This window comes from Oryzias latipes, chromosome 17 (assembly GCF_002234675.1).
Source record: "Oryzias latipes chromosome 17, ASM223467v1".
Lineage (NCBI taxonomy): Eukaryota > Metazoa > Chordata > Actinopteri > Beloniformes > Adrianichthyidae > Oryzias > Oryzias latipes.
In genome coordinates this window covers 10,142,182-10,167,664 of record NC_019875.2, presented here as the reverse complement: position 1 = coordinate 10,167,664, position 25,483 = coordinate 10,142,182, and the positions used below count along the sequence as shown (strand labels likewise).

Sequence of the window (25,483 nt, the reverse complement as noted above, 5' to 3'; positions counted from 1 at the left end):
AAGGCCTGAGAGAGAGGCAGTGAAAGTTACATTTTAAAACATACAGACGGTAATTTACTACAGTCTAGTGATCTAGATGCGTCCTAACATTTCATTCTACAGTTAGGTTTCATCATACTTTTTTTCTTGTTTTAAAATTTTAAAATTACAGGTAAACTTTCAGTGAACTCATCAGGTTTGCAGAAATCAATTACTTTCTAGCTTAGCCTTCCAGCGTCTATTCATAACAGATCTGTCATTCTAATGATTTTCTGACAGTGACTTGCATTTTCACAGGGCTGGACTTTAAATTAACCTGAGATTATTAAAAAATAAATATATTCAGTGAATTGCTTTAATAATCAGTCAACCTGTAAAACATTTTTATTTCCTTTAAATTGCTTACAGACCCAGTCAGATGAAAATTGAATTCTTCTGTGTTTTTAACATGTTCTTGTGGCTTTTTTCTGATGATACAGGACATATATGAAAAAAATAAACCTAATTTATGAGTATTTCTTTTTTCAAATTGTTGTGAATCAGGGGCAGAAGAAAAAATGTCATTGAAAAAGAGGGTATTTGTGACATCAAAAGCACACCTGCCCTGAGCCCTCAGCAATAGGAAGGGGAAGGGGGGCGGAGTTCCTCTGCGCAGACGGTCATGCCCACAGCTTAAAGGCAGGTTTCTAAGGAACTGCTGCTCTGCAGAAACCACTAGAGACCACTAGGAACACTTTTACATTAAATGATAACATGAGTGGAGTTTGACTTTAAAATGAAGTCCGAGTGCAAAAGATGAATACTTTACTTTGTTAAAATTATCATGTTGTTGAATCAAACCAAAAATTTGCTCCATTTTACATTGGGATTTTAGCAGCAGTTTCCAGCAGGTGGAACACTGTTTTCAGATGAAAATGAGGCCGACATGCAGATAAAAACAAACCCATTTATGACAGCTGCACAAAGATAATCAACATTCTAATTGCATGACATCTGAGCACCTTAATTAAAGCAGTTTTCTGCAGCGTCGTCACTGTTGAAATGTGGCTTCTTGAGTCTGATCTCCTCTCAGCTTCCTTTTCTGTTTTTTTTAACCTTTTCACGTGGGTCTAATTGGCCTTTTCCTGCCTCTGGAAGGTGACGTGTGTGTCTCCTCTCTGTCTTGGAGGATTTGAGGAGGCACAGATGTGATGACAAACCCCGTCGGCAGAATGAAAGCTGCCTCTGTGGTCTGGTTTTGCTCCCAAAAAAAAACTCTGATAATCCCAAAATCCATCCTAAGTGGATTGTGAAGTGTAAGTGGTGTTCCCTAAAATCCACAGATTGTAAGTGAACTCTTTCAGACACTCACCTACAGCTGGAAGTGTCTTAGAGGATTTTTTGTGATTTATGTGACTTTTTTTCCCATCATTTAAAAAAAGTGTTGGGTGTTGGGCAAAGGAGAAACACAGCATTTGGAAACAACCAAACTTTGTTTTTAAAAAATGGAACCAGACTATTATTTTACAAAATTAATGTCTGATGGTTTCTCTGAAAACACTTCTCACACTTCTTTATCCAGATGCAGAAAACTCTACATTATTATAGTATTTAATTAATACAGGTACTTTTTAAAGCTCAAAGTGGAATCACTGAACTCCTAAACAAAGAGAACAGTTGAGAAAGGAATTAAAGGAGAAAATGGGCAGTTTATGCAGACGACAGCAAACGTTCATCTGTGGTTGTCATGACTTCCGGTCCCGGTGAAAAGACATAAATGTTTCTCAGCTGTAATTAATCTGTTCAGTACGAGAGTTTGCAGATGACACTGCCTTTGTTTTCTTAGAAAATTTGTTTGAGCTTTAACTTGATAGTTATAAAAAGAAGAATAGCTTAAGACCCATTCAGATGAAAATGGGTTTATGGTATTTTTAACATGTTCTTGTGGCTATTCTGATGATAGAGGACATACATACACAAAATTAAGATTAACATTGCATTTCTGAGAATTTCTTCAAAGTTGTAAATCAGGAGCAGAAAAAAATTGCTGTTTAAAAACCAGTGCATTTGTGATGTAAAAAGTGCGCTTAGCAGGCCGCAAGTTGTCATCTCCAATCTCTAAGCAATGGGAAGGAAAAGGGAGGATGGGGTGGCTGCCCTCCAACAGTCCCACCCACAACTCAGAGGCAAATTTCTAATGAACTACAGCCGTTCTGCAGAAACTATGTTCTAGGAAACAACACAGGTATTTTTGCTTTGGCTAAAATAATCATGATTAACAGACCAATAAGAATGATTATACAATAAATGAAAAGATGATGTGAGTGGTGAAATCCAAAAATGAAAATAATAGTTACAGGAAAGTTACAGAAAAAAGGAAAATAACATTGTAATCTGCAGTCAGAGCATCTAGGGAAGTGGAGGTTTGCTCCGAAAATAAGAAAAAAAGTGAAGATCAGTCACAGGATGACAGAGAATCTGTGTGTAAATGAAAGGAACACAAGTGGCATCAGTAGAAAGAGCAGTTGTGTTGTTGCTTTAGAGACTGAGAAAGAGACAGGAGGCAGAGCTGAAGCTGTTGAGGTTATCTTTGCAAGTAATGAGGATGGATAGAATCAGACAAGGGTCAGCTCAAGGTAGGTGTTCAAAAGATAAAATTAAGGAAGCAGATTGAGATGGTTTGAAGATGCTAAGAGGATCTGTTGCAAAAACATTCCCAGATGTTTAATTATGATTTTGCTGCTTTTACCCTAAAAAGAGTCATTTTCTAAGACAGAGTTTCTGCAGAGCGGCAGTAGTTCATTAGAAATTCCCCTCTGAGATTGTGGGTGGGGATTGTTGGCGTGGAGTAAATCTGTGCTCATTTCCCATCATCCCTTTGTGTACACGCTCTCCTGCTAGCTTACAACCCCAACCTAACATTACCGGTGCAACAAAAATGGTGAGAAATATTGGAGCTGTCCAGCCATACAGGTCTGAGCCAAAAAACAGCTCAGACGAGGAAAACAAAGACGTACAAGGTACTAGTCGTCTACAAGTGGATGCATCAGAATGGAGCGGAGCAAGGAGCTTATGGCACACTGATTGTAGCTTTTACATCACTGATACAAACTTTTTCTGATTCAAAACGATTTGAATTAAGAAAAACTAAGAAATGCTATGTTAAACTTAATTTTCTTTGCAAATGGCTTCCATCATAAAGAAAATGACCAAAAAACACAATGTTCATTGGAGTGGGTCTTTAAAGGATGCCGAGGTTGTAGCTACCAGGAAAGGGGCTTACATGAAGAAGAGAGAGGAGGTTCATGGATGTGGTGGAGGAGGACATAACGGCTAGTGTGTAAAATACTCTTTCACGTGACGGACACCAGCTGACTTTTACATTACTGACTCGGTTCACAAAAGACAGTGTGAAGAAACTTCCACAGACACAAAGATCCAACAGCGAATTACAGGCTGTCCTGATGCTCACCAGAACCATTTATTTCCAAAAAGTCATAAAAAAAAAATAGAAGTAGATTAGGTCAAAGAAACTACTTTATTGATAATTGGAAAAACTGGAAGTAATGGGAAGAGGCATCTCTGTAAAAGGAAACTTTGTGAGGAAAATGAAAAGGGAAAAGAAATACAACTGTCAAAAATAAAATCAAGACTAAGCTGGTAAAAAGAACCATTCCGAGGTTTTTCTGCACAGATGTCTTTCCATCTCTAGATTCTATTTTTCTATTAGAAAGGCATTAGGAAGTGATGATGATGAGGATGAAGAGCTGCCCCCCTGTTTTTGATTCATGCATAAATAGAATTTCTGGCAGGAGCAGGTTTTAGAAGAATTCTTTCTTCTTTCTGCTTGTTTTTATGCATGTTTTTGCTTTTTTTCATAGGCTTGTATAGCAGTATTCACCACAACCAGAGAAACAACAACACAAACTCTGGCATCTCTACGACAAGAAGCAGCCATTGTTGATGGTGATGATTTGACGTTTAGTAATCTGAAGGCATTTTATTGTCCCTTCATGAGATTAAAGCCATCACCAAGTTGGTGCAAAAAAACAGATACAATATTTACACATAGGCAAGGTTCTTATGGTCGGGAGATTTGCAGTTCTTAATAATCCTGTAAAACCTGAAAGCCCACAAAATCAAGTGTCCTCCCTAAATTCAAGTTTAATATTTATAATATATATTATTAAAATATATATAATTAACTGAAGCTTAATTTTCATCCTCCATCATAAAAAAATGCTACAAGTACATGTTAAGATTACAATTTTCATCAAACGTTATGTCTTATTTGAAACCAGTCACACCGACACATGGAAATGTTGCAAAATGCAGAGAAACTGTTCACATGAAAGAGATTTATTATTTTCTGAGGTGACGGAAAGCAAAAAGTTCCTTTGTCCATCGCCTTTAGTGAGTCTCCTCTTACATGTAAAGTGAAATTCAGAGTAAAACATTAATAGAAAACCAGAGGTAAATGGATGTCTCCCTGTGGAGGTGGTCATGTGATCTTCTTCAGACAAAGCTGCATTATGAATGAGACGGTAGAGATATCACTCTGATCATTTTACATTCACTCTAAGAAACATGATTTTGGGGGCGGGGGAAAAAAGGTTACAATGAAAAACACAAAAGAATGGCTTGGTGGTTTAGTGTGTGCATTGTGTGTTTGTGTCCATGCTTGTGTGAATGTGTGTGTGTGGCTGCTGGCTGACAGATTGGCCCGCTGTGCTCGGATGTATTGAACATGGAGAGCTCAGTTGGGGCTCTGAGGCTGCCGATCGATAGATGAGGATCTGCAGCGGAGAGGCATCTTTGTTTGTGGAGGGTCTCTGCAGACAGACACACACACACAACTCAGATACACAACCAGACATCTGACATCACACCATCATTTAAATCCAGGCCTCTTATGGACACCCACGCCCTTTGACATTTGTTTTGTTTTTTGTGTCTTCAGTTGCAGTGTGTGTTGTATTTGCATGGTGGTCAGTTATAGTAGCAAACACTAACAAGTATAGTATTCATTTGAACTGGCCAATTTAGCTCTTTTTAAGCCATGCGGCCCAATTTTTGCACACTTTTGGACAAACATTATTTTTTGCTGTATTCAAGAAGCCCGTGTTTCATAAAACCTGATTATATTTCTCTCTTAGAAGCACCTTTAAAGAAAAGTCCTCCGTGTTAGAGACAGTGTTTTGTCGGTTTTCTGTTCTGCTGGTTCTGTCAACACAGCAGCTCATCGCAGCGACCATGTCAGGATTTTACTATTCCGCTGTCTCTGATAAGATTGCACAGACTGCTGTCCTTGTTCTGATGTCATCCATGTTGTCTGTGATCCACTTGGCTTTTGTGAGGAACAGCTATTGACTATACAGTTGAACAAATAACTATTTGAAAAGGCTGTGATTTTGCGAGTTCTCACTTAGAACTCATGGTCAGTTTTCATTTAGGTACATGTCCACTGTGAGAGACATTATGTAAAAAACAAATCTGGAAATTACATTGCATGATTTTTTAAATCATTTATTTGTGTGCTACTGCTGCAAATAAATATTTGAACACCTGCCCATCAGCTAGAATTCTGATCCTCAAAGATCTGTTAGTCCACCTTTAAATAGTCCACCTCCACTCAACTTAATGCTCTGGGTTTGATGCCGCTGTTTGCAGTGGTTAGCTGCATAAAGACAACTGTACACCCCATACAATCAATAAGACTCCAACTACTAACTAACTAACATGGCCAAGACCAAAGAGCTGTCCAAAGACACCAGAGAATAAATTGTAGACCTTCAAAAGGCTGGAAAGGGCTGCAGGGCAATGGTCAAGCAGCTTGATGAAAAAAGATCCCCTGTTGGAGCAATTATTAGAAAATGGAAGAAGCCCAACATGACAGTCAATCTCCTTCAGACTGGGGCTCCATGCAAGATCTCACCATATGGGGTTTCAGTGATCTTAAGAAAGGTGAGGACTACACAGTAGGAGCTGGTCAATGCCCTGAAAAGAGCTGGGACCACCGTTTCCACGGTTACTGTTGGTAAGACACTAAGAAATCATGGTTTGAAAATTACACTTGGCACGGAAGGTGTCCCTGCTGAAACCAACACATGTCCAGGCCCGTCTTTTTGGAAATTTTTGGAACACATTGCAACACATTTCTAACTTAGAGTGTTACATAGGAGGGCAAAGCTCACTTTCTGCAAAAAAGACTTTGCTGGAATTTTGTTTGTTGCATAAATGATTGAAGAGTTACGGTACTTGAAAGAATGTAAACACTGGAGCTAATTTTCCAGTGGAAACCCCATGTAAGGCCCATGGAAACCCGTTCACTGACTGTCACAATTTATGACATCAGACGTCCTCCAGGGAAAAATGTGAAAAATCATATGAATCGAAATATTGATATTGATAAATCATGTAATAAAATGTTTATAGTATAACGGGGTGGGATTATATAGGTTTGCTTCCTTCTACTCCCTTTAAAGCAATATTTATTAATTTGCCTAATTATCCTAAGTTTGATTAGTTACCGTATGAATGTATAACTGATGATTGTATTGCTTTTGTGTATTTCTATTTGATTGCTTGAAATAAACCATTTCAAATAAAAATAAAAATCAAAAATAGAGTGGTCTGGGAAGATAAAAGTCCTACACCAATTTTGAATATGAGAATCAAGAGTTGACATTCAGACCATGGTTTGTGTTTGACATTCAGACCATGGTTTGACACAGTTAACTTTCAGAAAGAATAAAAAGCTAAAGTTTTCTTTTGAGTGAAAATGTCCATTTTCTGGGAAAACAGCATTAAACTCAACGCCCAGTCTTAGTTGCCGTTGTATATTGTTTGTAGTTTATTTAGCTGCTGTGAATCCCACGCTTTCATCATATTTTTAATGCTTTTTTTTTTTCAAAACAAAACACTGAAAAAAGGTTAAAAAATGGATTTTCATGGCTTTGGGCTGAGCTTTTAGGGATGGTCATTAACTCGTCCTACCGCAGGATCCTAGCAGAACTGCTCCTGATGATTCATAAAATGTCTGCTTTGATGAAAGGCAGCCTTGAATAATTCCTGTGGCTTTTTGATTTTTGTTGTTGTGGCTGTTAGTGGATCATCTGCTCTGCAGGAGAACAGACGTCATCCAGTGCCATGCTATCAAACCCAGTCCCTGTAATGATGATGATAATACCAGCAGACCGTAATGCGCCGTCTCCGTTTCCATTTGGCCGATAAGCTCCGTGAGTCTCCTCACACAGTCGGCTGTGTCTGATAGAAAAGTGTGTGAGCCGTGTCGGTGGCAGAGGGGGCGCCATCAGCGTCACCGGTGGCAGCGCAGCAGAAAGTGAGCTGGAGGTTGTTTTGGAAATGAAATCAAGTCAGTGTTGTGGAAAGCGCTGCAGGAACAATAATGTTCAAAGATAATTGTGTCGTTAAAGGTTGAAGATAAAAGTGGAGCAACCGATGGAGCAGAAACAGACACACAACGTAAATTAGGAAGGTGTTTTTTGTTATTTTTTTACTTGTTTTATGTTGATGGAGGAGTGCAACGGTGGAGGAAACAGAAGCAACAAGCAGTTTCATGACTCGCATCTCAGCAAAAGAAGCTTCAATCTCCCTTTGGCTTTGCAGAAACTGCAAACATCTGAAAGTTTGTTGCTTCAGATGAATCTTTAATGCAGCAACATTTGCTTCTAAAGGATTTTACAGTTACAGTCCCATTCACCCATACACACACTGATGGAAGCTCTGCTGCATGAGACCTTCACCAACCTATAACCAGGAGCAATGCGGGGTTCAGTGTCTTACCCAAGGACACTTTGACATATGGACGGGTGAGGCAGGAACTGAACTTTAATCTTCCAATCAGAGGCTCCTTCCTCGTCATGCTCCTAGTGTGAGCATTACGACTCACTCGGTAGCTTCAAACCATCATTGTTGTTCATCTTTCTGCATATTCCTTTAGGCGTCGCCACAGCGAATCACCATTCACTAAGATTGATGATGAAGAGATTTTTGATGCCAGTTTCCCGTCCTGGCACAATCCTGTATTCTATCCAGGTTGGGGTCCAGCACAGGGGGTCAACATAGTTAGGCAGTAGCGTAAAGGGTCTTGCCCAAAGACCCACACTGGATAAAGTTTATAGCGCCCTCTAAGAATCGGTTTCTCATGCACCACTCCTCCATACAGCTAACTGAGCTATCCAGCAAACAACTTATCATGAAGGTTCCAATTTAGGATTACAGTTTAAATGTGCCAAGAAAAATCAAATTTGTACGTACCAATTATTTTTTACCTCCTTCCAAGGAGCATTTAGTGCAGCTGTATGAACAACAAAAATGTTTTGTTTTTCTATCACGTATTTACCAAAGAAACAAAAAGGAAGATTTTTTCTAATCAAGCCAGTGATTCAACAATGTTGCCATGGCAACTGTACAATAAACGCAAGTTCATTAAAAATAAACCTTCAAAAAACGGGTTTCCATCGATAAAATGTGTTTAAAAACTGACATCACAGCACAGACATATGAATGCTGACTCAGCAATCGTGTTAAAAGCTGACTCAACTCTATTGCAATTATTTTTGACTCTTCTTTCTTGGCACCCTTTAGATTTTTTATTTTTTGGCAAGCAAAACATTCAGGGTTTGAATTGCTTTTCTTTATAGCTTACTCAGAATGCCTCATTTCATTTTTTTTAACATTGTTTAGCTTTTTTTTAAAGCTGTTAAAGTCTCATGCCTGCTTTCCGTTCACACAAGCATTTTCTAAAGAAAGGCATAATTTTAATCTTTTTGGACTTTATTCTGTTTTCGTTTCACAAATCCCCAAATTTAAAAAACCCTAAATCTCACACTAGAACCACTTTTAATGTTCCCATGTATACTTTTGAGGACAGACAATGTGAAAATGTGTTGCCAAGAACACTTTAATAGGGGACCAACCTTAAATCAGTCAGAGTTTAAGGATTCTGTCAAACTTCAGTCTGATTTTGCTTCTCCTTTCCTCACAGAAGCTTTTTTTTTCAGCTGCACATCTCTGAATGGGGCTTATCAGTAAAGTAGGGCATTTTCCATCATCCACTGTGAAACCATTTTATTTCTCATCCATTCAGAGTGTTTGTGAAGGGGTTCTGAGAGGATTCTTGTCTTTTGGGGTTTGACTGCATGTCTGTTCGTGACAGATTCTGTCCCAGACAGAATCCTGCAAACTTTTAGTGAACCAAACTGGATGTGCCACTCCTCTGATGTCACTTTTGTTGATACTTTTGGTAATAAACTCCTACGAGGGTTGTTATTTTCTTCCTGCTCTATAGGGAAATCCAACACTCATCCACGATTTCACCCTGACGAAAGAGATTGTCGAATGAAGCAAAAAAGATTTTACTGCTGAATTCAGACTCAAGGAAATCCGAAATGATGATGAAGAATTGTGTTGGTTTGTTTCCAGATGATGAAGGTTCAGGTTCGGATGTGGGGAAAAAGTTCACCAAATGCAGCACGTGTAAATATGGAGCCGAGTGTGACGAAGACTCGGAAGATGTCTGGTGAGTGTTTGAAACCAGTGGAAACTTTAAGTAGTGCTTTGATTTATGACAAATGCAAGATGCTGCACCACAGACAAGGCAGAGATGCTATAAACTAGACTGTTGAGGATTCATAAGTGTGTGTGCTAAAGATACTTTAAATTCAGCTTCTCAAAGACCAGACCTGCTGCCCCTTTGTGAGCTTAAATTAGGGTTTTACTTCCTTCTTTATCTTTACTTCTATGCTGTACATCTACATCCATAACAACCAGGTTCAAAGCTCTAGAAGACTTTTTTTTTCTCTTTTTTGGTTTCCATTCTTTAACTTCTTGTTACTATTTGCCACATTTATACACCTTCTCTTTGCTCTTTTCTTTCCCATCTGAGCCAACAGCTCCATGTCCGACATTCCTCAAAAAGACGGAAGTCTAGTTTCTTGTCTATCTTTGTCACACAAAGATAGACATTTGTGGCCTGTCAGACCAGAACATATATCTAAATTATAGTCAAACACAGCAAAGATAGCATTAATGCTCATCTGCACATGCAGTTCTATAGGTCTTCTTTTAGAAAACAAAAAAAGACATTACTTTTTTATGAGCAAATGTTGGGAAAAAGAAGTTGTGCATAAAAAAAGTCCTGAGCAGAATTTTTTTTTTCCCCATGCAAATATCATCCAAATTTGGGAGAAAATTGAAAGTAATGGGTATGACTCAGAGTGGCGCACGTGTCCTTTTACAGGATTAAGAAAGAACTTTGCTTACATTCTGCACAGAATTAATGAGCCCTGCCATAATCTGACTAAAATTGTTTTAGCTAATGACGTGGATGGAGCTTCTCAGGCTGAGTTCAGATGCAGATATACAAGTTTGATCTCCCAAAGACCATGTTTCTTCTGTTTCACCCCCTCCCCCAGGTGCATCTGCAACATTGACTGTAGTGGTCACAACGAGAACCCGGTGTGCGCCACGGATGGAAACTCCTACAACAATCCCTGTCTGGTCCGAGAGGCGTCGTGTATGAAGCAGGAGCAGATCGACGTCAAGCACCTGGGCAGGTGCCTCGGTAAGATTTATGACCAAATTCCACGTCTAACTATCTGAGGTGTGCAAAGGAAGGTTTTTATGTAAATATTCTTTCAAACAGTTTCGTCTAATGGGAAAGAAAAGACACGCTGAATGGAGGGATCGTCTTCTGATGATGAAGGACACGTATTGATATAATTTCTTAGTGTTTGTTTTATAGCGGACAAAAAAATGCAGTTTAAAAAAGCTTGTTGCTGTGATGTAGAAAATACTACCAACAGGCCACAAGTTCTCTGCTCCGCTCCATTCTGATGCATCCACTTTGAGACAAATAGATCCATTTTATCGTGTGCCATTTTTGTTGCACTGGTACAGTTAGGCTGTGATTCTGAGGGGCTGTTAAACTAGCAGGAGAGAGTATAAACAGATGGGTGATAGGAAGTGGGGGCGGGCTTACTCCACTTCAGCAGTCCTGCACACAACTCAGAGGCGAAAATCTAATGAACTACTGCTGCTCTGCAGAAACTATGTCCTAGAAAACGACACAATGTGTTAAATTTTGGCTCAAAACAACATAATCGCAATTAAAAGACCCCTGGGAACAATTTGAAAACAGATGAAAGCTGATTGGAGTGGGGCTTTTATTTCTCTTAGCTGTTCTCCTGAGTGTTTGCTGAGGTTTGAACTAAATGAAGGTCAGATCATTCCATTGAAGCTCACTGTGAACACACTTCATACACATTAGTGCAACTCTCCTGCTGACAGGAGATGTTTTTCTGATGTGGCAGATCTTCTGCTTGATGCCGGGAGTCTGCTGGAGGTGATTGTAAACAGCTGGAGCTAAAGTGTGGACCTGTGACCCCTGGAGTGACCTTAGAGCGGACACTTTCAGTTTGAAAATATGAAGCAGCTGATCCTACAATCAAATCCAGGTTCAAAAATGTCATTGGGGTGACAGAGGGATGTTGGATGTGAAGGTCCCATTCCAAAAAAAACAAAATTACTTATTTGCCTAACAAAGTCATATAGAGAGAGAGTATTATTCATTCCTCTTGTCTTTATTATTTCCTGTAATAACTATTATAACATGATAGTTTTCAGTCTCCATGTGTTCTAACCTCTTCCTTTGTTCAAAACTTTTTCTTGACATCTGCTCGCTCAAAACTTTTTAATCTCATTTCCTCCTGGTCTCATTTCCATAATATTCTTTTCTGCTTCTAGTAATTTCCCTTTTCCCATTTCCTGTTATCGTTTTTTTTCTCAAAATATATATTTTCATCCACATTTCACTGTCCTTTTCTTTTTGTATTTTCAGGCTGGGATATCGTAATTTTTTACCTATTTTTTTTATTTTTTTTAATATTCTTTTGTTAATTTTTTAAATAGTTTCTATACTTTTGCTCTTTTATTTTTCTTTTCATCATGTTTATGATCCTTTTGTATCTGTTTATTTTCATTTTTGTTTCCTTCTTTTTTCCTTAAATCTTCCCATCCCTTAGTTTTCATGTTCTTACCTTTAGTTGCTTTACTGTATTTTTTTTACTTTATGCATAAAGTAAAAAAAATCTCTTGCTCTCCATAGAGAATCTTTTCACCTGCTCGTCTTATTATTTCCCATTGACTTCCTGACGTTGAGGAAAAAAAGTGGGACTGAAGCTGTTTGATTCCCGCTGATCGCTGTGACAGTTTAATGAATCCATCTCGTTATGAAACCGTGTCTGACAAATTAACGTTTCTAATCAGAAGCTTTTTCATTAGGACTCAAACTAAGCATGCAGCGGCAGAGCTGAGGTTCCTCCGGAAGTCATCTGAATCCTGTTTACAGATAATCTGAAGGAGAGATCTAGAAGAGGTCAAGCTGAAGTAGGGATTTGATTATGTTTTTACTTTTAGAAGAACTCTGATTGTCTCCAGATTTCACATGTGAAAAAAAAAATCGATCAGATATCTGGTTGACCGCAGTGAGGTGAAAAATATCTGCTGAGGTCAACTCTACAGTGATGTGTGAACGGCTGTGGGATGCACAAGAACAAACTGGGATAACTCCTGCAATCGGCTCCTTTGGCTTTTAAAAAAATTCTCCCCTTGCAGCCTCCTTAAATATGCAGAACAAATTTCCCCGAGCATGAGTCATAGATCTTTTGATCCCTCACTTTGCTGTTTTCCTCTTAGAAGCAGCGAGGGCTGCGAGCGTAGATACAAACCTGATTTGCAGTCACGGTTAGTCGTCTGATGTTGTTCAAAGTCTGAGCAGACACCCCAAAGATCCTCCAGCCCCTTATGTCTAGATCCTAAATCCAGGAGATCCACGCGGGTCAAGACTGGATCTCCAGCTAAAAGTTTTATTCCCCCAGTGAGAAGAATTCATGAAATCAATAATTGATACAAGTACTGTGTTTGTTCTCCATTGTCAGAGGTCCAAACACCCACCAGCCCTTTTGCATGAATCTTTTATGGAATAATTATTGCTTTGATACCAAGCTGTCAGTTGACGAAAAAAAATGTCAAAAAGAAGGAAAAAGTTGATGTGATCTTTTTGCATAGCACAGCTATCTTTGACTTAAGTTGTTTACTTTGATAAATTTGCTTTTGACACACTATGCCACAATGCCACTATGGCGAACCAAATCATCTAGAGAAGCAGCACAGTTCCAACAGGTGGTCAAACAGAAAACTGTTTGTTTATTTATGTACATGATTTTTAACCAGGATGCAGGGGAAAAAAGCAAGAAGAAGAAAGTTCTTGCAATTTCTCTTACCATCAGGGTTGGCGTGGTTGGGGTACCATGGTTACCCACACATTTTTTAAACCTTTTCAAGATTCTTCTATTAAAGAAAACTATCAGACAGGAACCGGCTCTGGAAGACCAAAAGTGTCCAAATAAAAGCACCTTTGCAGACTCCAGTGATGTGTGATGTACAATTAGGTGTCTTGCTTAAGAAAACAAAAACTGCAGCAACCGTCCAGCCCGGGATTTAAACCTTTAACAGACGGTCTGCTGAGGTCAGTGAGCTACAGCCAACTCAAGACCCATCCTGTCTCTGTTTGACTGTTCTGATGAAACTGGAACCTCCATCTCAGTTTTATGCCCCCAACACACCCACACCCACCCACACATTGATGGCACGCCCCACTCATGAAACACACATTTGTTACGAAAACCGTGTGATCGTTCCTGCAGCGTTCTGCTCCTGCTCCGCTCTGTCAGGCTGCAAAACAAGGAAAGGAGGGAGACCAAAGACAGACAGGAGCAGGGGAAGGGCGGTGAGGATGGAGGGATGTGGGAGGGAGACAGCTACAAAGAGAATCAGAGTGAGAGCTCTGTCAATATTTCTTCAGGAACGATGAAGCATTAAAAATGGATGAGTGTGTGTTTTCATGTATTCGTGGCCACTCTGTGTGTATGTGTCAGGTGTGCTGGTTCATGTAACTGTGTGAGGACAAGGCTGGTAAAGTCAGTTTGGAACCTGGTTTCTGTTGATCTTTCAGGCTATGGTTGGATGATAAAAAGGAGATGAAGTCTCTGATGTTAAGAAACTTCTTCCTTAAAATGTAAAAAGTGTAAGATTTTAAATCATAGGGACATTTTCTGGTGTATAAAGTTGACTCTGTTTGGGATCACAAGTTACTACTTGAATTTATACATTTTAATGTATGCGGTTTTTTTTAGCATGGGACGTAATTTGTTTTTCACAATAAAAACAAATTAAAAAATAGGAAAATTTTGGTCTTGGAAGAGAAAGTCCATGGGATGTCCCCATAAGGATAGAATTGCGAGGTTACTTGTTTGTGTTTGTTTGCTTTTTATCATTCCTGGCAATGTTTCTTCAGACAGCATGAAAATTCGCAGCCTATCAACGGCAAAATAACCCCAACAACAAGCCAAAGCAAAGCCGACTGCTTCCTTTGTCTGTTTGAGAATGCTTCTTTTTGCCAGCACCCATCACTGTCTGCACACACACACACACAGACACACATACACACACGAAAGGAATAGATTGACTCTTCACCACCTCCACTCTGATAAAAAGGAGTGAGCCTTGGATTGGTATCATCCCTTGACACCTCCTCCTCCTGCTTCAGTCTGTCCTAAAGGGTAAACAAAACACACAATCCCGAGAAGACAAGGTTGGAGAGAACAAACAGGAAGTCAAGCGACGACAGCAAACCCAGCTAATCAAAATCCTCCAAAACAAACACCTGGATGTGAGGCGGAAGGTTCTTCAATCTTTTTACTCCATTGATCTTAAAATAAAGACCAAAAGCACACACTTTCTCCAGTTGCTTCGGATTTTTTTCCACTCTCACCACTATTATGATTTGTCCTGAATTTCGTTGATGCTTTATTCTGATGCTTCAGACTTAAATCTGAAGCAGTAAACCTTGTTTTCACATAGCGGTGTGTTTACATGTCAGGAAAACATCCGTTCCTGAGTGGATCTCATAATCACCCACAGATGTGCAAACTCTTTCTTTAAAGCCCACTGGGGTTTTGAGTGTGGTCAAGATTTGCATTTTTGTGGTGAATTTCAAAGTGAGACCACACTAGACTGACTTCTTACTTCCAGCACTGAATTAGATTAAAACTTTTTGAAAGCACCCACCCATCCATCTCTGCTGTTTATGTGGAATTATGCAGGAGGAAACAAAATTTTTCAGTTTCACCAGCGCATCTGAGGGGAGTCACCTTCAGGACACGCCATGAAGTCATGGGGTCTGCCAACTGGATATAGAACATGTGGATGAAGGTCGCTCATTTTGGGCTCATTTGAAGCCCGTTTTTAGCTCCGTGGTCATCTTCATCCTGGCTTGTTATTAGTTGTTAAAAGATGTCCAGTTCTAAGAGCTGAAGATTATACAGTCCACCATCAGTCATAAGACCACCACACCGTGTTTGTGCAGGATTTAAGTTGTAATATAAGTAAAAGGAAGTTCATGAAAATTCATTACTACTGGTCATATTCTTTGTGGAGTTTACATGTTCTCCCCGTACATGCATGGGTTTTCTCTGGCTTCCTCCCACCATCCAAAAAAATTCCTCATAGGTCAATTGTTTACTCTAAATTGTCCCTAGGTGTGAATGTGAGTCTGCATGGATGTGTGATTTGTGGCCCTGCGACGGACTGGCGACCTGTCCAGGATGTCCCCTGTTTTCGCCCACGAGTGGCCGGGATAGGCTCCAGCAGCCCCGTGACCCCGCAACAGGTTTAGAAAACAAATGAATGGTCATATTTCTTAACCCTACCAACAGGTGTTGGAGCCTCAATACAACTTTAATTATTTTTGCTGCAGAGTTGGGCTACAGTGGATTAATTAGTTTACTATGTAATAAGCCATCTAGTGGTTGGTTGGGGAACTGACGCAATGCTTCTTCTGAACTGGCTTCAAACAGGAAGACACAGAGGGGGAGCTGAGATTCTGCTTCAAGACTGGTTCTTAATTGTGTTTATCCAGAAAAGAAAATCTTTGAAATGTATCCATTAATGTCGGGTTATTCCCAAAATTCACCAACCACCTAATAAGATCAGATCAGACTTTCATTGATTCTGTATCCACTTCAAAGGATACGGAGCTGCACTAGAAGGAAATATAGTGATACCTGAACACCAGGGTGCCAGAGTATGAGTGAAGAAAGCACTGAAAACTGACATAAAAGTGGAGATGTGATGAGAATATTTTACTCTTGCTTAGTTAGACTGCAGAGAAGACGGAAGAGAGGAAAGGTTATGAGAGGAACTCCACAAGCTGCAGATCTGAGAGTCAGATGGCTCCCCCAAGAGGCAGTGAAAAAAGCAGCAGAATACGCTCACTCTCAGCTTGATGACTGAAATTGTCTGTTAGACTGTCACAAAAAAAACTGTATTTTTGACAGGACTTTTATTGTGAAGGAGCTTCATCTCTACCAAATGTCAGAAAACATATATACATACAGGTTTAGAGCAAATTAATGGAGGTCACAGAATAACCTGGCAAACACATTTTGTTTGGACTGGTTTAGTTTTCATGTCACCCCCCCCCCCCCCACACACACACACACACACACACACAATACACACACACACATATCTAACAAAGGAAATACATCTTTGTTTCAGCAAACACACTTTTGTTAAGGCTGATGGTAAAGTTTGGTTTCCTAAGCATCTTCATCCTTCTGTCTCCTTCACAGCTGATAATCAAAAACCTGGAAAGAAAGACGACAGCAGCCCCTTCAAAATAAATGTTTTAGGTAAGAAACCTTCTTTTATTTTAAATCACGCAATGTATTTATTTTAAATAAGTAATAAAAGGTTCATCACCCACAGCAACTGTTACTCTTTTATTATTCATTAGGTAATTACAAATACAACTTATTCCATGTGATCTAAAGAAATGTATTGTCATAAAGTGGTTTTAAAAAAGGAAGATAGAGAATAGAAAAGATGGAGTCTGATATAAACAACTGATGAACAGCTGATCTCTAAAGAAAATTCTTCATCCTGACTGAAGTATCAATGTCAGGACGAACCTTCCTGATCTGAAGTTTCAGTATGAGTCAGTTTCCAGTCTTGATCCAAATTTCTACCTTTTACCTTCATTCTGATTGTTAAGGCATCGTTTATAAAAAAATAAAAGAAAAAAAACTTCTCATGGACATGGTGATGTTCTCAACTAAGTTACTAAAATATATGAACATTTAGAAAAATATTCAGGAGAAACTTTTGTCTTTAACACTAAATCGTGAGCCAAAAGTTACTCAACTTGCACATACAGAAAGGGAACTGTCAGTCAAAGTATTTTCCTATTTAAAAAAAAAAAGGTTTAAAAAGGCGTACTGTTCTACATGAAAGACTGTAAACTGCAAGTGAATATGCTGAGAAGCCATAACTGCGGGACAAAGAAAGGCTTTGAAGTACCGTACTCAATTACGTCCTCACAGGAGGGCAACAAATCAGCAAAAACAGAGCCAGGAATCTGCGCTGACACTGAAACTAAAGGAGATCTGGGGGGGTTTTCTAGGCAGATCCCAGCATGACGCAGTCTTTTCTTATAATTAAAGTGGTGGATTGGAGGTGCACAGCGATGGCGCTTTGCATACCACCCTGCAGCATGATGCAAATATTGAGTTTGGAGATCAGAGAGAAGGAAGAATGGGTTTATAATCATCAGAAATGCTCCAACTGGAAGAAAATGCCTTCACAGTCGCTTCACTATGAGTTTAAACTCAGACTCAGATGAACAATCAAAGCATTGGATTAACCGACCTGTCAACAAAGTAAATGTTGAAGCACACAACAGCACATTCTATCTCTCATACAGCAAAACAAAGAGTCTGCAGAGCTCCATCCAGGTGATGCAGTGACCTACATTCAGCCCATCTACCAAATTAAAAGCTCGACTCAGGAGAAGAATTTAAGCTTTTAACTGGGATTAAAAATGAAGCAGGAGCAACTGCGAGGAGAAAATTACAGTTAAAGGGTAATTTAAAGCCCTTCACAGATTTACAAAAGTTAGCCCAACACTAATAAAAACAGGGATTGACTCAGTTTTCACAAATAAACAATGTTACATTTTCTAAATGTGATTGGATAGTAATAATAATACAAAGTGCCTCAATTCAGAGAGATTTCTCTCTTTTATTTTAACTGAAATGTAGAAACATCTTCAGGTCCAGTGGAGGAGCTTCAATCAGGCTCTAAAAGCTGATTGAATGCTAATGTTTTCCAGTTACTTTAGATGTGTCTATGTTGGTCAGAAAAAGACATTTTTTATTTTATTTTACCTATATTTTAAATATTTAGGTCACAAATCTGGTCAAATTTCATTTAAAAAATGTGTTCATCTACTGGTGACAATTTAGGATCACCTGTCTGGATAGATATAAAAAAAAACATATTTCAAGCTATAATTGTAATCCCTTAATTTTGTTTTTTTTGCATATTTCTTTTTTTTTTTAGAAACAACAGGTCTGGATCATGGAGAAGGTTTCTACGCTGGGATGCCGACCCCCTGCTCCGACAGCTACGCCAGTTACTGCGTGCACGGGAAATGCGAGACCAAATACAACATCGCCACCTGCAGGTCTGTGACGCCTTGGTGCTCCTGCTTCAACTATCATTTTCGGCTTTGAGTGCAGGCTGTGATTTCAACTTCAGTATAGGAAGGGGCCTTATATTTCAGATGTTTAGAAATCCAGGTACTCTTTAAGGCTTTGATTTTTAGTTACTGGCTTCTCATTTTAATTGTTTCATTTTAATTGTTTGTGTGGCATTTATTAGCATTCCCCGCCCCTTTAAGCGATGCACCTCTGCTGTTTGAGTCCGGATGTTTGTATTCCACAGGTGTGACACAGGTTATAAAGGTCCTCAGTGCGACGAGCCTCTGGACTTCAACATCCTCTACGTGGTTCCCAGCAGACAGAAGCTGCGTTACGTTCTTATCGCTGCCTTCATCGGTGCCGTGCAGATAGCCATCATCGTTGCCGTGGTGATGTGCATCACTAGGTGGGGTAGAAAATAATAACTTTAAGCTTTCTCGAAAAATATATTGTATTATAGTATAGTATATTATATTTAATATTTTTGTGTACTTAAAAAAACAACAACTTTTTTCTGTTTGTTTCCTTAGAAAATGTCCTAAAAACAACAGAGGACGTCGTCAGAAACAAAACATGGGACACTTTTCTCCGGACACTAACTCCCGCATGGTATAGCTGTGCGTGTTGACGATTCTTTTTGATAATTTTTTTGTTTATTTTTACAGCGTGGAAAAAACATTTTTAACTGTAGCTGTAGTATTAATAAAGGATGGGGATATTTATTTAATGGGGCCTTACGCTTCCCTTTTTTTTGTTTTGGATGGAGTTTGTGCGCCTTTATTGTGTCACTTTTCTTTTCCTGACGTCTCAAAATCAAGAAGCCAAATCCTCGCACCCCAGCATCACATTATATCACTTGTCTGCGGATGTTAACGGTTCTTTCTGTGCTGTTTACTACAACCTGTCAATTCCCCTTTTTCTGTTTAGCTCTTTACTGAGGATGAGCAGCTGATGACCAAATGCAGTTTGATTTCAGTGTTTCCTAGGAGGTGAGGGGAGGGGTCACACAGTGTGATAGATTTGTTTACACTTATTCTTTGGTATGAAACTCCATGTAAAGTCTCCACTGTATTAAAATAAGCTAACTGTTTATTTTATTTTTTTCTTAAAGTAGTTTTTATACATTTTTTAATTTTGATTTTGGATTCTAGTTCCTGTATATTAGCATGACTTGTGAAAACTGTGTACTGTGGCGTAGTTTAAACTTTTTCGAAGGTAATGCTGTCATCCTCGACGCTGCCTCCATCGCCCTCTGCTGGCAGGAACGTGGAAAGGCAAGAGGAGACGCCGTCTTTGAGTGTAAACTAGAGGAATGTGTCATATTAGGATTGAGAAACCACACAGACCGTTGTACATGTCATTACCGGCTTTGGAGCCTGAATGTTCCCCATCTTTGTAAGTCTCAAGTCATAATTGTAAAAAAATGATGTCAAAGTCAAACGGATAACTTTTAAATGCGTTTTTTTTTTTTTTTTTAGGTTAACAAGATGTTTTTATTTGAGTAGGAGAGATTTGTCTTTGTTTCTGTAATGAGTTTCACATTTTCTCTTCTGCAACACATTCCAAGTGCACAGAGCCTGATTTAAAAAAAACAATCAAGAAACTGTGGGCCAAACTTAAAACAAGTTTCAGAGAAGAGCACTTTTTTTAAAGAAAAAATAGTCTTTGGCCACAAGTGTATTTGATTCTTAACTTCATACTCTTGCATAAATGCTTTTCGGTTACCAGAGGTTATCACCAGGGGGCAAATAAGTAAATGGACGACTTAACCCTTCTGCTATCCTAGGCACTTTGACATTGGGAGTTGGGTCATCTTGACCCACTAGACAGTGCTCTGAACCTTTTTTCTTCAATGATTTGTGATCTTCACTGGTTTCCATGGATTACATGAAATCCTATTCACCTTTGTCATGGTAGGGAGAACACGCCAATGGTCATCTCGACCCCGTAGGATAGCACAAGGGTTATGGTTTAAGTAGCAAGGAGAAAACCCTTGTTATTAATCCCTACTGGATCTTGAAGTCTGTAAATCAAACAGTATCTGGTTCGATTTTCTTTCCAACACTGCCTCTACTGGTCACCTGCGTATTGCATCTGTTGTTGCGTTCATTTCAGATTGCAGCTGAGACAGCTGCCATCTTTACAAAAACAGGTCATGATGTTAGACATAAATTATTGTCTGGAGATGGTTTTCATGAATGCATGTCTGTAAGGATCCATGTGGATCCGGACGCTCTGCACAAGCTCCGCCCTGCCTGAGACTGTCAGCCGCAGCGAGTGAGGGGTCTGCGCATGTGTCGAGGAAGAATGCTGGATGCTCGTTTCGTGCTCCGTCTGTATTTCATGTTTGTACTGTGTTCGAGTCCTGTCCTAGATAAACTGTTGGACTCACCCTTTCTTTTTCATGATGTTTGGACAAACACAATAAACTAATCCCAACAAATTCAGGACTCCAGACTTGTTTAATTTCTACTAAGCCAGGGGAAATGGAATAGAACAATAAATAATAAATCTTTCTTAAATGTAGCACAATGCATGTTTAAAACTTTTAACATCACCATACTGGTACGTAGTTTGGACGCGACGATTGCTTTTAACCACGATTCGGTTCAACGGTGCAACACAGTTTGGTTTTCAACTGAGAAATCTGGCATCTTTCATATAAACTAAAGATTATACTACAGAATAATGCATCCAGCAGGAAGTCTAGCACTACGGCCCCATGCTGCTGGAATAATATCCAGTTTTCTTGAAAGCAGGACACACAAGGTTGTGTCTGGCTTTCACTTTCATTGAAGGACACTATCAATGAGTGTGTAATTAAAGTCTGTTTATTTGCATTATTGGACCAGAACCCACAACCCCTCCCCTTATGAACATAAACCATGCGCAGCATGTTTTGCATGTCTGCTGGGGTGGGGTCTTGCTGCTCTCTGCAAATATAGATTTACGGCCTGGACTTAGAGGCTGGGCGGGGGCTGAGCGGGGGCTGAACAGGAGGATGAGGGTATTCAGGGACAGGAGCAGCTGCTGAATTCAGTTGCATGGATCCAGCAGTTAGTCACCTAACAGCATTCATTCATGCAAAATCCCCCTCCATGAAGACAGTGACTGCTAGGTCAGTGCATGTTTGTGATCTGACACAGTTTTTACCTCCAGATCATCCAACAATAGAGTCGCAGTTAAAGTCAAGATGACATCAAATTAGAATTTAAGAGCTGAAGCTCATTTTGACAATTTCCTGACAGCCTTTTCACATGAAGGAGTCATGTTAAGACTAAGTGCAGCTCTGTGGAGCAGCTGTTCTGAAGCTGCAGTGTTGAAACATTCTGATGCTCTGGTCTCACTCCTGAGTGTCAGTCATCTCTATAAAGAGCTTCAGATCTCAGTGGCTCCAGTGTTTGGACTCTGTCACCCTGGGACAGTAAAAAGGGCAGAGCTGTGGCCTTTAATCCCCATGAAAGCATTCCAGCACCGAATAATCGCTGCGGCTCCTCTGCATCTGTCACTGCAGGGCTGCAGCAGGACTCTGCGTCGTCGCTGATGTACGAGATTCACCGGCGCTTGTTAGCATGTTGGCCAATAAAGGAGAGTCATCGATAAGTGAGGGGGAGGTGTTAGGAGCCGATGGGTTTTTCCACCATCCTGGATGGGCTTTGCGTCTTCCCAAAATGTCAGAGTGTCACCTTACAGATAGGTTTTATTTTTGGCCTGGAAGGGGGTTTTGTGTGAGCTCTGACCCCCCCCCTGATTTTATGGACCAGTTGAGTTCAGGTCCCCCTAGTATCGTGATGACTTTTTAAAGGGAGGTAGGTGGAGTCCATTCTCGATTTTGGGTAACAGCAGTTGCCACTCCAGTCTCTCTGTTCGTAGCCCCAACAATTCCTATTGACTCCTCAAACTTTTCCACAGGTTTGACACAAAATCACCAATGGATCAGCACAAGCATCGCACTGCGGGGGTCCAGGAAAAGTTGGAGATTGTTGGGGTGGAGGACGAGGCCGGTAACCCCATCAGCGCCCTGACCATCCTATCCCTGCTGGAGCGTGTGGCCGGCATCATCGACAACGTCCAGTCCTGCCAGCAGCGCATGGAGGAGCGTCAGCTGGAGCTGGAGAACAACATCAAGGCCATCCAAGGAGACGTCCTCAAGCTGGCCAAGGACCACAGCGACACCAACGGCACGGTGGAGAAACTCCTGCAGAAAACACGCAAAGTTAGCGCCAACGTGAAGGAGGTCCGGACGCGCGTGGAAAAGCAAAATGTACGAGTCAAGAAGGTGGAGTCGACACAGGACGAACTGCTCACCCGCAACAAGTTCCGAGTGGTCATCTACCAGGTGAGAAGACTGTCACAAAGTCCCATGAGGGCCCTGACAGTTTCCATCCCAGCTTCAACACCTTTTATTTCGGTGGACATGAATAGCAGAGAAGTCAAAGTGAAACATTCAGAGCTTCTTAAAGTATTTCTGAAATCCAAAAGCGACAGACTAACAAAAGTCAAACAGGAATTTGAATTTAGTCAGCAAACCAGTGTGTCATTGTTTAGCCCTTGTGCTATCTTAGATGACTCCACCCTTGCATTGACGTGTTCTCCCTACCATGACAAAGGTGGATAAAGGTGGAAAGATTTCATGTAATCCATGGACACCAGTGAAGATCACAAATCATTGAAGAAAAAAGGTTCAGAGCACTGTCTAGTGGGTCTAGGTGACCCAACTCCCAACGTTAAAGTGCCTAGGATAGCACAAGGGTTAGAAGAAACTGAAAAATAATTACCAGAAACAAAAGATTTTAAAAAACTCGCAAAGCTCTAAGATTGCTGTTGAAATAAATTTTGGCACATCATTACACGGAGAACGAAGCGAGGGCAAACACATGCTCCTAAGAGCCCTTGACTTTGCAACACTGGTAATTTATTGCAAATCATCCTCATTATGTGAAGAGGACACACTTTCATCTCAAGCAGCTACGCTTCTAATCAGGTTGGCTGAAATGCAGGAAAACAAGGTGATTCACTGGTGCGTGTCTGTTATTTTTTAGCTTTTTGCTAATCCTGAAACACCTCAATTAACTTCTTCAACCTGCAGTCATTTGAGAGGTTTGTTGAAATTAGGCATGATGAAATGTTCCCTCTTGATGTAAAGGTTTTATATAAACATGGCTGAGCATCTCTGTGCCGCTTTTGCATCGCTGCTGAAGATGGACAGGCCTCATTACAGCTTTAAATTAGACCGCTGTGGGAGTTTCTTTGACAGACATCGTGGGCAGGTTCATTAGTGGTCAAAAGGACAAGAGTCCGAAAGTCAAACTGAGACGTTTGAACTGCATTTGTGTCAGATGTCCCTTTAGCGACATGCTGCACAACCAAGTTTATACTAAAATGCTTTATAACAAAAAAAAATGAGTGTTCTTGGTTTCCTTCCAGTGCAAATAGCTGAAGGCTTCTGGCATCAAATCCTGGAAAAACTTCATCATAGTTGTAGAAGTGAATAAACTCATATTTATGGTTTCTCAGACAAATTCTGACACATTAGGGGAGCTGAACTACCTTTATTAATGTGGTTTTGGTTTTATATAAAGAACATCTACAGTTTTACTGAGCAAATATGTCTAAAAAAATACATCTATGAAAAGAAGAGGTTCTCTATTGATATTTTCAATGCAACTCTCATTTTAAGTGGAGCGCCCGCTGGAGGGTGAAAAGCTGAAAGTTACTCATATCTGCCAATATTCTACCTGCGCCCCATGGTGGGGCTGGCTGTATCCGAGCCTGTGTCCAAATGCAGCCCCGCCTACCAGATTTTAAGCATAGCTTTTGATATCAATATCCTTTATTTCACACTGATTGCAAAAGGAGGGTGTTAGGCACTGATCCTCCATACCCTACCCCAGAAGTGTCAAACTCCAGGTCTCGAGGACTGGTCTCCTGCTGGTTTGGCAGAAATCCTGCCTTTGCTGCTGCTGATTACCTAGATCGGTTGGGTTTAACCAACAAGGAGCGTCAATGACAGGTTGGTTGGATTCTGATACCCCAGTTTACCCCATCCCCTATTGGGAGAGCCAACGTGATTTAACAGAACCAGGAATCATATCTGGTTTTGGTCCTTCGCGTGCTGGGCCACTCCGTTATTTCCATTGTTGTCCAGGCAACATGGAGCGAGGTCAGTCTTGACTTAGAGTTTTTTTTAGGGGGGGGGGGGGGGTGTACCCCTCATCAGTTGGCCTTGCCTCTGACATGAACTGGACTCACCAGCAGCTAGAGCCTGCATGGAGTATTGCATGGGCTCCTTCTCATCTTAAGAAGAGTGTCCAAAATGATGCATTAATAAAAACAAAATTATGTCTCAAATACAGAAGAGGTTTATAAAAACAAATATTCTTAAGACCTAAGATCATCCAACCTCAAATTTGTCCAACACAAGTTAATCTGTGTTCTTATCTCTTTGTTCAGCAGCTGCAAACGGCAGTGTACAGTATGGGCTTCTCCACCAGGTGGACGTAAGCATCACTTAACCCTTCTGCTGTCCTATGGGGTCCAGAGGACCCGATCCTTACATTTGACGTGTTATCCCTAACATGACAAAGGTAGATAAAGGTGAAGAGGATTTCATGTAATCCATGGACACCAGTGAAGATCACAAATCATTGAAGAAAAAAGGTTCAGAACACTGTCTAGTGGGTCTAGACCAGTGTTTTTCAACCAGTGTATGGTCAAGTGTGCCGTGGAAAATTGCCCTCATTCACTGATCTCAAAACAATTACCATCTCCAGGAAATCAGCTCTTTGTTCATCCAAACAGGTCCTGATAAAACACTGAGTAGTTAGGAATATAAAAGATCATAAAATACTTTTTTCTTTGTGTTTATTTGATTCTATTAAAGACATTTTGATAAGAAT

At 40.1% G+C, this 25,483-nt stretch overlaps 2 protein-coding genes across 2 annotated transcripts in view; both read left to right on the top strand.

Annotated features, from left to right (window-relative positions):
• The window catches only part of tmeff1 (transmembrane protein with EGF like and two follistatin like domains 1), a 90,967-nt gene extending 69,940 nt beyond the window's left edge, over nt 1-21,027 (top strand). The window contains exons 5-10 of the mRNA XM_011486222.3: nt 9,406-9,502; nt 10,398-10,546; nt 16,677-16,736; nt 18,445-18,568; nt 18,829-18,990; nt 19,115-21,027. Of these exons, the coding sequence (XP_011484524.1) occupies nt 9,406-9,502; nt 10,398-10,546; nt 16,677-16,736; nt 18,445-18,568; nt 18,829-18,990; nt 19,115-19,199 (677 nt within the window). The 3' untranslated portion in view covers nt 19,200-21,027. The remainder of the gene's footprint in view (nt 1-9,405; nt 9,503-10,397; nt 10,547-16,676; nt 16,737-18,444; nt 18,569-18,828; nt 18,991-19,114) is intronic.
• A 1,256-nt stretch (nt 21,028-22,283) lies between these two features.
• LOC101164252 (caveolae-associated protein 4a) overlaps nt 22,284-25,483 on the top strand; it is a 12,742-nt gene continuing 9,542 nt past the window's right edge. Inside the window, exons 1-2 of the mRNA XM_011486221.2 lie at nt 22,284-22,393; nt 22,497-22,923. Coding sequence (XP_011484523.1) covers nt 22,516-22,923 — 408 coding nt within the window. The 5' untranslated portion in view covers nt 22,284-22,393; nt 22,497-22,515. The remainder of the gene's footprint in view (nt 22,394-22,496; nt 22,924-25,483) is intronic.